We start from the raw sequence: 16,726 nt of genomic DNA, 5'->3' as shown, positions 1-16,726 counted from the left end.
AGCAGCAGTCGCACACACGTCGAGTTTAAGGGTACAAATTTCTCAACAAAGGGAGATTTTAAGATTTTAAGTTTAGGGGATGTTGAGTTACTAGGTACCGCTGTACAGACTGGGGGTGTCTAATCTTATCCACAAAAGATCCATAATACCAACCAGACATGAGCTACACCTGATGCAACTGACCACTTGTTGGAAGAATAAAAACATCTTATTGACCGAGAGGAATCAGGTGTAGCTTATACTGGGCTGGGTGATGGGAAAAAAAACACCCTGCAGCAACACCGAGCCAGCATGGAGAACACTATACATCCCCATTCCATATGAAATGATTTTATGATCTTTGGACACCATTTTGTAGAATGACAGACTGGATCAAACTAGCAGGAATTAATTATCATTTCTTTCCTTTATTAACACAGAATAGACAAATAATACAGAATAAAGTAAACCATTTGTTTGTGACATTTATTCACTTTTGGTTAAAGATATTTTGGTAAACATAAAAACATAAAAACAAATGGGAACAAACTAAAGCATTTCTGTGGACAATTTAACATTTTTTAACAATGTACTTAATGTCAAAGATCAAACAGTGATAAAAAATAAAAGATTATAATTAAAAAATACACACGAGTTCAAACATGTCAGACTCATTACAAATAGCTGTAAAGCAGTTTGGCCTGCACAGAGCTCCGACCTCAACCCCACTGAACATCTGATCCCTGTGTGTGACCTTACACTCAACAGGCAGAAATTTATTGGAATACAGCGGCAAGCAGGGAAGGGAGAGGCAACCCCGTATTAATGCCCAAGGTTTTGGAATGCAATGTCCAACAAGCTCATGGTCAGGCGTCAACATGCCTCTGGCTGTTATTGTGTTTTCACACCTTTAGGGCAATAGTGCAAACAGGCAAAACATTTTCAGGGAGAATTTTTCAGTATTCAGCTGAATGTAGTCTGTGCAGGTACAGATGAGGTTTAAGATTTTACATACTCTTGTAGGGGACGTGTGCTTCATGTATTAAATTATTTTTTTGGCAGTTTTGAATGAAATGATCTCTGAAACTTTTTGACTGGATGACAAATTTTCCGTCCCAAAAAATTAATTCACTTTGGTTTTTTGAAAATCAGAGTCAAAAATATACATCCGCACCCAGGTGGCGCAGCAGGATATTCCGCTAGTACACCAGCACCAAGATTCTGAACTCCTCGGTTCGAAACTCGGCTCTGCCACCAATCGGCTGGGCGTCATCTAGCGGGCATGATTGGCGATGCCTGCAGCAGACACTAGTTGGCCACTGTGTCTGCTGGGTGGGATGGGCGGACTATGTGGGTGGGGTCTTCAAACGCTGTGCAGGGACATTTACATTTTCAGCATTTGGCAGACACTTTTAACCAAAGCGACTTACAGTTATGACTGAACACAATTTTTGAGCAGTGGAGGGTTAAGGGCCTTGCTCAGGGGCCCAACAGTGGCAACTTGGCGGTGGTGGGGCTTGAACCGGCAACCTTTAGATTTCAAGTCCAGTACCTTAACCACTGAGCTATCACTGCCCTCAGAATGTGTGCTCGGGGACCCTAATTAGCTGATCGAGGTGCCTGTGCAGAATACATGGGTGAAAAGAAGGGGTCCGCTAAGGACTGTGCACGGGTTGGAGGAGGCGTGAGCAGGAAATATACCCACCTCAAATGTAATCAGTATATACAGTGTATATAGTTGTTTGCTGATCACATACCAGAACGTTGGGACTTTTTTCTTGCATGACAACCTTTAGTGGTGTAAAGATTGCTTGACTGCGGACAGTGTCAATGAAATCAGATGCCTTTAACAGTTGTCTCTTATAAGCATATATAAATGGTTTACTTTATTCAAATAGGTTGAAGGTATGAATTTTCACCACTCATTGTTTCATAGCCGATTCCCTATTGCACTTGTGACTGTAAACTTCCATCACTGTGTAGACCTCCATCACTTGTGTCAGGCCTCTGCCGGACAGTAATAGTCTCTTACAGTGGCATGGACATGTCTCTTTGACCTCCCCTCCCTCAGACACAGTCAATTATGTCTACTAAGCACTCGACCAGGACTGACACAACTAAGACTTTAAATCTGGTCTTTTCAGTGGTGTGTAATAGACCGGCACGTCACCCGAGCACACATTCTGATATTGAAATGTATATAGAGGATGATTAATGCCGTTACCTAACTCAAATCAGACACGCTAAGCCCAACATGGCTGGTAACCAAACAGACACGTACTGTTATGTATTATTATAACTGCTTATAACATCTAAATAAGTTAATCAGTGAAGCTCTATGTATAAATTTCTGAACAATCTGATCTAAATGTAGTTTTGCTGTACAATGATACGTACTTGCAACAAATTGCACTTCTTTAAAGCGGCTCGTACAGTACACACACAGTCTCACACATACACACACTCGGGTCGAGAAGGTCAGTCTGTAGGTACTAGTTCTGGTTCACTTCTAGTCTGGGTTCTGCAGGTCTGAATGTGGCAGATCTGCAGAACGGGCAGCAGCAGCTGAAATGCATTCTGGATGTACGTGGTGCTGTTAGACCCCTGCAGAGACAACACACACTCATGTACACGAGTACAAGTATACACACAAACAAAATCAACAATTAGACAGCCTGGTGCATTTCATCAGCCCGGAAATCATAACGTTTACTCATCTTATACTATGTGGTTTGTAGTATGTGGACACCCCCTTAGTTACTCTTACTCAGTTCTATTGGTAAAAGGTTTACCTCCAGTGTGACGCTGTCCACCAGAGGATTCAGATCTTCTGCTTTTCTCTGACTCTAATAAGCCGGGGAAAGAAAGAATAAAGGAATGTTAGATACACAAATACTCCAAAAACACTTATGCATTTTTACTTTGTACTTCTGATTATAATTTAAGGCAGTAGATGGGACAGTGGTTGCCTAATGGGTAGAGCTTTGGGCTTTTAATTGAAAGGTTGTGGCTTCAAATCAAGCCACTGCCATGCAGCCACTGTTGGGCCCTTGAGCAAGACCCTTAACCCAGTGCTGTGACCCCAGCCCTCAAATAAATGCATTATGTTCTACATTGAGTTGGCCATTTAAGCACCATTACCTTTGTTTTTAGAAACCAGTCTTGATAGGATTTAGCTTTCGTTAAGATGTTCTTAACTTTGTTTTCAATGCTTCACTGTGGGTTTAGTTTAAATGTGGATATGTCACTGTTTCTCATTTTAAGCAGAAGAACTTTGCAATGGACATAACAGCAGTGTTCTTTTCATTTTTGTTCAGGGTATAAGTGTTGTTGGTGCTGCTTTCAGGTCATCCTGCAACTCTTTTTATCATTACTCTAATAGCATGTACAACCCCTGGCAAAAATTATGGAATCACCACTCTTGGAAGATGTTCTTTCAAATGTTTAATTTTGTAGAAAAAAAATTAATCACAGACATGCCACAAAACTATCATTTCTCAACCCTCTGGCATTAAGAAACAATAAAAAAAGAAACAAATATAATAGTTGTGGTCAGTCACAATTGCTTTTTTTTAGATCAAGTAGAGGAAAAAAATATGGAATCACTCAAATCTGAGGAAAAAATTATGGAATCATTAGAAAACACTGCACCATTATTACTTTGTTGCACCACCTCTGGCTTTTATAATGGTTTAAACTCTCTGAGGCATGGAGTTAACTAATGACAAACAGTATTCTTCATCAATCTGCCTTCAACTGTCTCTTGCTGTTGCCAGATCAGCTTTGCAGGTTGGAACCTTGTCATTGACCATTTTCTTCAATTTCCACCAGAGATTTTCAAATGGATTGAGATCCGGACTATTTGCAGGCCATGCCATTGACATTATATGTTTTCTTGAAGGAAAGTTTTCACGTCCTTTGCCCTATGGCAAGATGCATTATCATCTTGAAAAATGAAGTCATCATCACCAAACATCCTTTCAACTGATGGAATAAGAAAAGCGTCCAAAATTTCAATGTGGACTTTGGCATTTATTGAAGACCATCTCCCCTGTGCCTTTACCCGACATGCAGGCCCATATCATCAACAACTGTGGAAATTAACATGTTTTCTTTAGGCAGTTATCTTCATAAATTTCATTGGACAGACACCAAACAAAAGTTCCAGCATCATCACCTTGCCCAATGCAGATTCGCGATTCATCACTGAAGATCACTTTTATCCAGTCACCCACAGTCCACGATTGCTTTTCTTTAGCCTACTTTAACCTTGTTCTTTTCTTTTTAGGTGTTAATGGTGGCTTTTGTTTGGCTTTTCTGTATGTAAATCCCATTTCTTTTAGGTGATTTCTTACAGTTCAGTCACAGACATTGACTCCACTTTCCGGCCACTTGTTTCTCATTTGTTTTGTTGTGCATTTTCTGTTTTCAAGACATATTGCTTTGTTTTCTATCTTGATGCTTTGATGTCTTACTTGGTCTACCAGTATGCTTCCCTTTTACAACCTTCCCATTTTGTTTGTACTTGGTCCAGATTTTAAACACAGCTTACTGGGAACAACCAACATCTTTTGCGACATTCCACAATGATTTATCTTCTTGAAGGAGTTTTATAATCCTCTCATTTGTTTCAACTGACATATCTTGTGTTGGAACCATGATTCATGACAATCTGCTTTGTGCAACAGCTCTCCGAGGTGTAAGCACTCTTTTTAAACTGAAGAATAATTAGCAAATCTAATCTGCTGCAGATGTTTTGTTTTTAAACTGCAAATTACAGTGATTCCATAATTTTTTCCTCAGATTTGAGTGATTCCATATTTTTTTCCTCTACTTGATCTAAAAAAAGCAATTGTGACTGACCACAACTATTATATTTGTTTCTTTTTTTTATTGTTTCTTAATGCCAGAAGGTTGACATTTTGAAAAATGATAGTTTTGTGGCATGTCTGTGATTTATTTTTTTTCTACAAAATTAAACAATTGACAGAACATCTTCCAAGAGTGGTGATTCCATAATTTTTGCCAGGGGTTGTATTATTATTATGAGTATTATGATTTGCTTTTGCAATTATAATGACAGGGATGTTTTAAGTGTTTGCTGCAGCTCTGTAGTAATTTTGTCCCTTTGTCACTTTTTTACTTTCACCATGACTGATGAAGATGATGTATATTAATTAGGGCTGTCAAAGTTAACGCGATAATAACGCATTAACGCGACCTCAATTTAACGCGATTAAAAAAATTAGTGCCATTAACGCAAATTCTAGTTCATGTTGACACTTGACTGGTAGAACAAACGTTTTAATGTCGGACTTGCCACCGTTTTTCATTTGCGGTTTGTTAACATAATGTAACCGATCGTGGTAGTGATGCACTTGCATAATAAAGAAATAAATACACGCTATATTCACAAGTTGTCGGGAGCAGAACACTTTATTACACTTAATTAACTTCTTCTTCTGTACCGAATACCGGAAAGCTGAGTCGAGCACGTTAGTTCATGAACTATGGAAGCCCCAAAGGGTCAAAACACACTCACTTCGTGTAGAAACGTCCATCAAACCATCGTCACGATACAACCACAGACAAGTCTGATACAATAACTACGCCTTATCCCACCTAAAGCACCGCTGATCTACAATGTTTGCTGATGGAGAAATTCTAACCTACAATCTGACATTTACTGCCTAGTATGTGAGTGAATAAAACTCCCTTACAGTTTTCTCTTGTCCCAGCAGTTTTTAACATCAGTACATTTAGCATAAAATGTGTTCACCATTTTAATTGTAACATTTCACTTAAAAATCCTTGTTTTCTATAACATTTACACAGATTTTTTTTAATGCGATTAATCGCGATTAACTATATGAAATTCTGAGATTAATCGCGATTAAAATTTTTAATCGTTTGACAGCCCTAATATTAATATAATATGATTATTAATATAAATTTATAAATTAATATAAATTTATTATAATAACTTATATAAATTAGTATTTTTATTTGCATTAATACCTATATACATTTTATTGTAGTAAATGAATGACCTGTTCATTAACTTTATTAACTTGTTTTACATTAACCTAAACATTTACTTGTTTTTCTTTACTGTTTTTAGCCATCAGCAGCACTCACCCCCACAGTGATGAGGGTCTCGGAGAACCTGTGCGTCAGACAGTCCACCTCCTTACACATAGAGCAGGTTAACCTGAAACATCACAATGACTAAATTAAACCATAGAAAACAGTGTTATTTAAAACTACTTTTAAAATAATATCTTCAAAAACACAACTGGCCACCGTAATGCAGGTCAGCGTTTCCACACACCTGCACAGAATGGTGGCCTGCTGAGATGCTGGTTTCTCCACGTCCTGACCATGTAGAATGAGTTCAGCCACTTTATGGAGCTGCTCTATACTGCGAGCGGTGATCTCGGCCAGACTCCTTATCGAGGACAGATACACACTCTGTACACACAGAGAGAGAAACAGAGGAACCGATTCAGTCACCTGAAGTGAGAGGAATAAATATTCAACCATGTTTACTTTTGTAATTGTATTCACTTCCTGTGCAAATTTATCAGAATTAGGTTTTATTGGCCAAGAAGGAATTTGACTTTGGTTACACGGAGGTCTCATCACACACAACTTAATCTCTCTCTCTCTCTCTCTCTCACTCTCACACACACACACACACACACACACACACACACACACACAGACACACACACAAATTCATACCTGGAGACGGAGCATGTGCAGTTCACATTCTGGGTTATAAGATGCAGTTATTCTTATAAGCAATAAAGAAAATATATAAATAGGAAAGAAGTAGTAAGTATGAAAAGCCAGTATATGGAATTATATAATTATATAATAAACTGGAAATAAAATAAACAACAAAAATGGAAGTAGTTCACTTGTTTCCTCATGCTGTATTTCATTGTCACCTTTTAGTATGTACAGATTTGGACTAAAATCCACTTATTTTGCTTCCAAAAAATTTGCTAAACAAGCTGATCTCAAGATTCTCACCTCGACCTGGTCAGTCTCTCTGTGTTCCACGTTTTCCTCCTCAATGTTTTTCTCTTCTCTCTTTTCTTCTTCTTGTTCTTCTCCAGTTTCCTTTTGTTCTGTAAGTGAAGATTCCAGCTTCTCCTCTTTCTCTTCCACCATTTCTTCTGTTCTCTCAGCAGCAACCGGATTCTCAACCTCCTTCATCCAATCATAGGCTTTCATTCTGGCCTACAATAACGAGCAGCGTGGATACGAGTCTTCAAATATAAGCATGTATAGTCAGGGTCAAAAGTTTACATACACCTGTTTGGGTGTCAGATCTTCATTGATTGAAAGGCAAATATATTTGTCTAAAAATTGTGAATTACTTTCGTTTGTTGTGACTTTTCTAATAACAAATAAATAAATAAAAAAACAATAAAATGTACCAGGTTAAAAAACACCTACAGTAATACAGTAATATCATTCATTGTGTGTTTTACTATAGCTTTATCCTGGTCAGGATCACAGTGGGTCTGATTCTTTGGGTGAAGACAGGAAACACCCCGGAGGGGTCGCTAGTCCATCCAACCAGTCAAGGAATCAAACCCAAGCCCTTCTCCTTTCATTATCAATCAACAGGCAATTTCTTTGGAACTAACTTGACTTCTTTTTATTTTTTTTATTTAAGTTTTCATAAAGAACAACACGAACAAGCAGAACATTAATCCCCACAGAAAATTACAATAAAGCCGACAAAGGAAACAAATGACTAAGTAAAATACAGTTAGCAGAGAAGAAAGAGGGAAAGAACTAACCTGACTTTTTAGTACGGTAGAAACTCGACAGAACTGAGGTCAGGACTGGAAAAGTCATTTTATTAGCTTAATTTAATCAAAACCAGTTCTAGAGTACGTTTTGGGAAATAGTTGTGCTGAAACACCCAACTGCATCTAATAGCTAAAAATATTATATTTTTCATGATTTCATTTACTTGAGTGAGTTTTGACAAAATGAGTTTGAGTTTTTGCTCTTGGCAAAGAAGCCACTGTTCCATGAACACGAGAGAGTTGTTAGTGAGAATCTTGGAGCCTGAAGTTCCTTTGAAATGGCTTCAAGTTACATTACCATAGAAATTCTTAAAATCTTAATCTCATGTCCCCTGCAGGTATAAATAAACTTTTGACGTTAGATGTGAACATTAAATGTTGTGTATAAATACTTTTAGAACCTTGTTGAATTTGTCAGGTGTGGCAGCAACATGCAGCTCGAACAGCAGCTCGGTAAGAACACTGACAAACTCCTCCCCATCCGCATCTAACACACACACACACACACACACACACACACACACACACACACACACCCCAAACAATGCAATAAATTACAAAGCTGTATTTCTAATACACGTGGAATCATTTAAATGAACGACTCACTAGAATTACTAGAATTAGTGAATTCATAATTTGAATTAAAATTAATCACAGAAAATTTCAATTTGGACTGTGGAAGGAAACCGGAGCACCCGGAGGAAACCCACACAGACACAGGGAGAACATGCAAACTCTGCACAGAAAGGACCCAGACCGCCCTGTCTGGGGATCGAACCCAGGACCTTCTTGCTGTGAGGTGACAGTGCTACCCAGTGAGCCACCATGCCACCCCACCCAATAAAATCATAATGACACTCATATATTGGCATGGCAGTGACAGCACAGCTCCTGAGCAAGGTTTTCATTTCTATATCAAAAAACATTAATTACACTCTAAACCTACTTCGACCTGGGGGTTAAATACTTGAACTGAAAATATTGAATTATGGGGTTGATGACAATTCTGATTCACATGACTGACATTACTGACTGTATTCGATTTTTCTTGTACATGATTTGAATCTGGATCCCACAGGTGGGCATTCGGGACTCACAGAGTGGGCTGAAAGAGCGAATGTGGGAATAAAGTTCACCGTTTCCCTCGGTTCCCGTCTCATTTCCTTCCTCCTGCTGATTCTCCTGCTCCCTCGACTCAAAGATCACCTTAATCTCCATCAGCTCTTTCTTTAGAAGCTCCAGCTGCTCGCCCTCAAGTGCAGCAAGAGCCTCCTGAACCTGAGCAAGAAAACAAAGAGTTTGGGAAAAGTGCACAGGACACGGGGAGAACATGCAAACAGCACACAGAAAGGACCTGGAAAGCTCCTGGGAATCAAACCCAGGCCCCTTTTGCTGTTGCACAACAGTGCTACCCACTGCTTCACAGTGCCACCCTACCTGAAGCATCTCGGCCGATCAGCTTTATTTGAACTAAAGGTGGAAATTATGTACATTTATTTATTTATTTATTTATTTAGTCTTTTTTAAACTCACCCGTCCCTCGCTCTCGCTGCTCAGTATCTCCAGAGCCTCCAGGTGAGACAGACCTTGATAATCATCAAACAGGATGCCATAATGAGCTGCGGGTTCACACACTGTCTGACTGCTCAACCTCTCACGTGCTTTCTCTTTAGCTTCCTTTAGCATCTGCACACATAGAAAACAATTAATAATTAATGTCGTTCTCATGTATGCTGATACTATAGGTCCAAAAGACTGCAGGTGTGTGATCATGAGCATGTTGGACTTCCCATTCTGAAACCATAGGATTTACTTCCTCAAGCTTTTGGGGTGTGTCTGTGGGAATTTGTGGTGTTCTGTTGAGTTCTCCACATCAAACCTTGCTTTGTGCACAGGGTCATTTTAGAAATAAACCCACTCCATTTAAAGAATAGAATGGGTGTACACATACTTTTGACCAAATAACCTAAGTAAAAAAACCTATGTCCACCTGTGAGAGCGAGACGGTCCTCTGCATCAGGATTTTGGTTTTCTTAAAGCCTGGGTCACTCTCTGCTAATACCGTCATCGTCTTCTTCCCAATAAACTCCAACGCATCGAGTCCTCCGGTCAGCACAGACTTCCCCTGGAAGGAAGAATAATAAAAAGATATAAATTAATTATTTATTATACAGTGGAGCATTATTATTAGACCTTTGGGATAGAGGAGGCTTGATTGTTGATGAAGAGATGAAGGCTAAATAAATAATGAACAATAAAAAGGCTGAATAGCTGATGACGATGGATAGAGATTTGAGAGATGAAAGGTGGACAGACAATGAAGATATGAAGCCTGAATAGATAATAGTGACTAGGTGGATGATCAAAAGATGAAAGATGATTTTATCAGAGAAATGAAGGCTCAAAAGATGATGGAGATATTAAAGCGATAAAGACATTCATGAAGAGGTGAACGCTGCACAAATTAAGAGGATATAGGATGAAGAGATGGTGGCTGGATAGAGGATGAAGAAATGAAAGGTGTACTGACTGTGTTTTGGACAGCGTTGGAGATAGAGGAGAACACTCCTCTTTGTGTTGGGCTGTCGGACTCTCCCACCAAGTCTTCCTGCTTCTCCTCATGAGGAACTTCAACTTCATCAGCTTCCTCACACGATGATACACTGCGTATCCGCAATGCCACGCCCGCTTTCTCCCGAACTGAGCTTAATCCCTGACCTGGTCGTTAGGACACAATGAGGTCACCTTGAAACTATGGGATCAAACTGGCATCAGCAAAGTTTATTTAAGTGTACTGACTCACGCTGGGTGGAGGTTTAAATGGTGCTGATCCACCGTAAGGGATTATATGGTACAGACTGTGTAACTGTGTAGGGTTGGTTTAACCGCACCCACTCTGGGAATGAAGTGTGAATGGTATTAAAGCACTGAGAGTTTTAGCTCTCCAACCTCACCACCACCACTTTGGATCAGTTCCATCTACCCACCATGCACCATGTACCATTACTATCCCATTGCACTGTGAATAAGTACCAAAACGCCCTTTTACATGCTCCAAGTCTGCTTGGTTTGCTTAGTCATTTCTAAAATAAGGCTTGTTCCTGTTGACTGTCATGCACCAAGACCAAATGCTATGAGGGAGCCGCCCTTTTTTTTCTCTTTCTCAATTACCCAATTGCGTCATGCTTCCTTTCCACTAATGCCGGCCCCGGCTCTGATTAAGGAGAATGAAGGTAACCCACACCCCCTATGCATTTTGTCACCTACACTAGATGAGATCAGCTGCGGACCAGCTCTGTGTACGGAGAGACACAACCTGATCAACGCACTCCTTCCCCGCCCTGTGCAGGCGCCATCAACCAGCCAGCAGAGGTTGTAGTTGCTTCAGTTGTGAGATAGAGACCCTATATGGCATAATGCCCCACCACTATATGAACAACAGGCCAATCGTTGTTCATGTGGCTGCTCAGCCCAGCCAGAAAGCAGAGCTGAGACTTGATACGATGTATTCAAGATCTCAGCTCTGGTGTGCTAGTGTGTGTTTTTACCGCTGCGCCGCCCTCTTCTTTTTTAAGTTGTGTTCTACATAAGGGTTGTTTTTTTTTAATGGGTCACAGAGAAAAATAATAATTGAATAAATGAATTTTAACAGGCACACAAACATGAAATGAACTTGTACCTGGACGCCCCCATGTGGAGGCTTTACGATACATCTTGTAAACCTTCGTGCTTCATTTTGATGCATTGTTTGTTTTGCCTGTTTGTCGTGGTACACATCAGGGACAAAATGTGGGTCTGCATCACTTTTGTGCACAAAGGTTCTCCAGACCCATAGCTGGATAGTTTACATTGCCACCCTGTGGTCAGAAAGTACCAAAGAAACCCTTAAATCGATTTAATGTGAGAAAGAGGACGTGTTTAATTATATTTATGCATAATGTTGTGGATTTTCGATAATGAAAACTCGATGTTCCTCATTAATATTATCTTTTAAACCATTAAAAAGAAAAATTAGGAGCATTATAGTCTGACTCTAGGGCAAGCCGTAGCCTAGTGGTTAACGTTCTGGACTAGTAAACAAAAAGATCACTGGTTCAAGCCCCACCACCGCCAGGTTGCTCCTGTTGGGCCCTTGAGCAAAGCTCTTAACCCTCAGTTGCTCAAACTGTGTACTGTACGTCGCTTTGGATAAATGTGTCTGCTAAATACTGAAAATGTAGAACTTTCTAGAGTGTTTTTGCTAAAAAAAAAACATGGATCTCATAGTTAATATATACCAGCATAGTAATTCTTGGGATTCATCATTTTTAAAGCTCATTTTTAATACTAAAAAAGAGCCACATGTGAATGTTCCCCATTACTGTACATCTGTATATGTATAAATGACAAATAAAGGCATTCTATTCTATTCTATTCTATTCTATTAATAGGGTCAGAGTATCTCGAGGGGCGGGGCGGGGCGGGGGCGGTCCGGGTCCTTTCTGTGTGGAGCTTGCATGTTCTCCCCGTGTCTGCGTGGGTTTCCTCCAAGAGCTCCGGTCTCCAAAAACATGCAGTCAGGTTAATTGGAGACACTGAATTGCCCTGTAGATGAATGGGTGTGTGTATGTGTGTGTGTGTGTCTGCCCTGCGATGGACTGGCGCCCCGTCCAGGGTGTTACTGTGTGCCTTGTGCCCATTGAAAAGCTGAGATAGGCACCAGCACACCCCTGCTACCCTAACTGGATAAGCGGTTAAGACCGTGAGTGTGTGAGTGAGTATCTTGATCACTGTGGTAGGACTCACCCACTGTAGAGGTGGCGGTGGTAAGCAAAGACTTGCCCCAGGAACCCCAACCACCCCAACCTTTAGATGGATTCTTCTCTGAGGGCTGAAAAACACCACACACACACACACACACACACACACACACACACACACACACACACACACACACACACACACACACACACAAATACTTATATATTTATTAAAATATTCATCATGACCATTATCACATTAAACTGTGGGGTCACTCCCTACCTCCTCCTGCCCTTCAGCAATGTCCGGTTCCAAACTCACTGATTCATTGCATTCAATCTCCTGATCACCAGCATTGTTCTGTAGTTGGTCTTGTTGTGCTTCTGAGGGCTCAGTACCTGGTTTATGATCTTCTGCATCCTCATTGTTTAGCTCGGGTTCTGCTGTGCCCGATGCGGGTGAAGGATTGGAATGAGGCTCTTCTATAGTAGCTTCACCTACAGCAGTATGTTCATCCAAAGATGGTTTGAAAGCCTGTAGGTCAGAAGAAGTGGGGAGGACATCTGCTTCTTCTTTGTGTGACATGGTGCTTTATAAATATAGAAATAAACACATTTCATGACTAAATTATAAGGTATATGCCAAGATAGGCTGTAAAAACATACTGGCTTTTAACTAGTACATAGTAGCTTTTAACTAGTAGATATTGCCCATATTCTATTCAAATTGACTAACAGTACTGTGACAGTATATAGTCTAAACAATTCAAGGTTAAGGGCCTTGCTCAAGGGCTCAACAGCAGCAACCTGGCAGTGGTGGGGTTTGAACCAGCAACCTTTTGATTACTAGTCCAGTACTTTAACCACTAAGCTACAACTGCCCATATTATGGGGCCACTGGGGCAGGACATAGCACAGATAAAAATCCCATTCACATCACTCAGTCCAAATAAAGGTAAAATTAAAGTTGTAATACGTTTACTGTTATATTAAGATTCAAACTTTAATTTAAAGCAGCTATATAGTAAGGACACAATCCAAGTTACTGATAGTTTAGTTGCCACAAAGCTAAAGGCATAAAGGCTTTTTTATATCTGTGCAATATTGGGTTTGGGTCATTTTTTACTCATAAGTGTGACATCACTACACTTTTCTGGGTATTCGCACCAATCAACTACTGATCAGCAAGTTGTAGAGGTCTATTTAGCTAACAATGATCATTTACATTGTTTTTATTTTCAGCATTTAGCAGACGCTTTTATTTAAATTGACTTAGACAGTATACAAAGCAATTGAGGGCCCAACAGCAGCAACCTGGCAGCGGTGGGGCTTGAACAAGCAACCTATCAATTACTAGTCCAGTACCTTAACCACAAGGCTACAACTGCCTAAACAATATTGTCCAACCCTATTTATTCTTCGCACAATTGTTAATTTGGTTAACAGTAAGACGTTTATATAAAGGCACAATGGAGCACCAGTGAATGAACACACACACACAGCTTTATTCTAAATTAATGAGTGATGACACACTGCTTTGTTCATGAACACGCACCCTCACATATTCTGAGCTGAGTCATGGCGCCACCTGCTGGTTTGTTTATGTAAACACATAACAGCCCTTTAAAGTGTAATAAAACATGTTTTCAAATGCAGTGAGCAAACAAATAAGAGTGAACTGCAGAACAAGATAAACATAATAGCTTCATAACACAGTGCTTTATGTGTTTGTTAAACAATTCAATATAAATGCAACTTTTAATAATATGTGTTTTTTTGTGTTTTCTTGTGTTTATGTGTTTGTTAAACATTGTTTGTTAAACAATTCAATTTAAATGCAACTTTTAATATGATTTGAGTAATATGAAGATAGTTTAAAATAAAGCTAATAAGAGCATTTCGCAGAGGGTCGATGTGTTAAAATGAGGAGTTTTGAACTCTAGTGAGCAATAATAAACAAACACTGATTCACAACACTGTCCAGAAAACACACAAACGCAGCGCAAACCGCGCAAACCTCAATCTGTCACCCAGCGTTTGTCCAAGAGGCAAAAACCCAAAGTGTTATTAACCGCAAAAGAAAAACGCAAACATGCACAGAGTAGCTGCACTTACCGGTGTGGAGAGCTGTGAGCTCGCGCTGCCCCGTTTCCGCCCAGGCAAAGGCTCGCGCCACGTCGGCAGCCCGGAGCGCTCGCGATGTGGACCGTGACGTCAGGCGAACTCGGGGAACTGTAATAAAAGCGGAAAAATAAAGAAATAAATCAATAAAATTAAACAAATAATAATAAATAAATTAAAAAATAAATTAACTAATCAAGAAAAATGTAAAAAAAAAAAAATATAATATTTTTTTTTAATAAAAGCGGAAAACTTACTACATTTAAGTAACAATAATAATTACTTATATTAAATGACAGAAATATCGTATTTTGAACTGTTATAAAAATTTGCTGTATTATGCATTTTTTTTTTTTTTATTGTATTTATGTCAAGTTTTCATGGACTGGTGTGGAAAAATGTATTTCTATTAAAACAACAAATATTTCATAAAACAACACTTTATGGGTGTCCCTAAAGTCTGGACACATATGAAATATCACTAACTAAAACTAACTCTATGTTTACTAAAATACACACACATACATATTGTACCACAAATAGTGGAAAACACATTAAAGATGTTACTGATTAATATTCTAATGAAATAAAATGTTGTTGAAAAATTTACTGAAAACATGCATTTTGCCAATTGAACAGGCCTACATTGTTCATGATTAAAATTAAATTTGCATCCAGTACAATTTCATTTTTTAAACAGAGTAAAGAACCGCAAAGTTACTGAAGCATGAAGAATTAACACCTTTTTCTTTAATTTCAAAATAATACAAACCTCAATTTTAAAAAAGCTCCCCTTTGCCTTGCAACTCAGTAAAAAATTTGAGACTGGGGCAATTTAACACCAAGGACATTGTAAAACGTTTAAGAAACATAATAAACAGGTGATGCAGTTATACCTGGGAATAAAGACAGGTTTAGTGGACACCTGATGGACAGCTGATGGACACTTATAGACACCTGGTGGACAGCTGATGGACACTTATAGACACCTGATGGACACTTATAGACACCTGATGGACACGTGATGGACACTTAATGGATGGAGACTTATATACACCTGATGTACACTTGATTGACACCTGATGGACACCTGATGAACACTTGATGGACACCTGATGGACACTTGATTGACACCTGATGGACACCTGATGGACACCTGATGAACACTTGATGGACACCTGATGGACACTTGATGGACACTTGATAGACACTTGATGGACACTTGATAGACACTTGATGGACACCTGATGGACACCTGATGAACACTTGATGGACACCTGATGGACACTTGATTGACACCTGATGGACACCTGATGGACACCTGATGAACACTTGATAGACACTTGATAGACACTTGATGGACACCTGATGGACACCTGATGGACACCTGATGAACACTTGATGGACACCTGATGGACACTTGATGGACACTTGATAGACACTTGATGGACACTTGATAGACACTTGATTGACACCTGATGGACACCTGATGAACACTTGATGGACACCTGATGGACACTTGATTGACACCTGATGGACACCTGATGGACACCTGATGAACACTTGATAGACACTTGATAGACACTTGATGGACACCTGATGGACACTTGATGGACACATTGTAAAACGCTTAAGAAACATAATAAACAGATGATGCAGTTATACTTGGGAATAAAGAAGATTGTAGGAAAGGTTTAGCGGACACCTGATGGACAGCTGATGGACACTTGATGGACATGTGATATAGTCTCTAATGCAGTTAAGTTGAAAACAGGCAGTATAAATGTAAAGGAAAACGGATTTTCTTTCCCAATAGTTTTCTTTTCATTTTAATAGTCATAAAACACCAAATTCACCATTTTGATTCAGATGTTTTAAAATAATAAACCATAATTGTGTGAAATGTAAAGCTGAGATTTACTTCCCACCTTCCAAAAGCTTATTAGAAACTGTAGAGCAATTACAAAAAGATTGATGTTTTTATCTTTAATCTCTAATAAAAAGTAGGGGACATCCCTTTAACGCCCCAGGTTGTGTTTTCTTAAACTGCGAATCTGT

At 39.3% G+C, this 16,726-nt stretch overlaps 1 protein-coding gene across 5 annotated transcripts; it reads right to left on the bottom strand.

Annotated features, from left to right (window-relative positions):
- Positions 1-387: 387 nt before the first annotated feature.
- On the bottom strand, positions 388-14,744 carry fam114a1 (family with sequence similarity 114 member A1). 5 transcript variants are annotated; one of them, XM_063008614.1, is made up of 13 exons: positions 14,663-14,744; positions 12,831-13,137; positions 12,594-12,678; positions 10,339-10,526; positions 9,799-9,933; positions 9,342-9,494; positions 8,906-9,086; positions 8,201-8,295; positions 7,018-7,227; positions 6,311-6,450; positions 6,118-6,190; positions 2,772-2,825; positions 388-2,583 (listed from the first exon to the last, which is right to left on the bottom strand). In XM_063008614.1, the coding sequence occupies exons 2-13, from the start codon at positions 13,131-13,133 to the stop codon at positions 2,458-2,460; spliced, it is 1,743 nt and encodes a 580-aa protein (XP_062864684.1). In that variant the 5' UTR covers positions 13,134-13,137; positions 14,663-14,744; the 3' UTR covers positions 388-2,457. The 5 variants fall into 5 exon arrangements, with proteins under 5 accessions (XP_062864684.1, XP_062864685.1, XP_062864686.1 ...); XM_063008615.1 differs by having other exon boundaries at positions 8,210-8,295; XM_063008616.1 differs by having other exon boundaries at positions 8,945-9,086.
- Between the last annotated feature and the right edge of the window lie 1,982 nt (positions 14,745-16,726).

Source organism: Trichomycterus rosablanca, chromosome 14 (genome assembly GCF_030014385.1).
Source record: "Trichomycterus rosablanca isolate fTriRos1 chromosome 14, fTriRos1.hap1, whole genome shotgun sequence".
NCBI classification, from domain to species: domain Eukaryota; kingdom Metazoa; phylum Chordata; class Actinopteri; order Siluriformes; family Trichomycteridae; genus Trichomycterus; species Trichomycterus rosablanca.
This window is presented reverse-complemented; position numbering and strand designations above follow the sequence as displayed.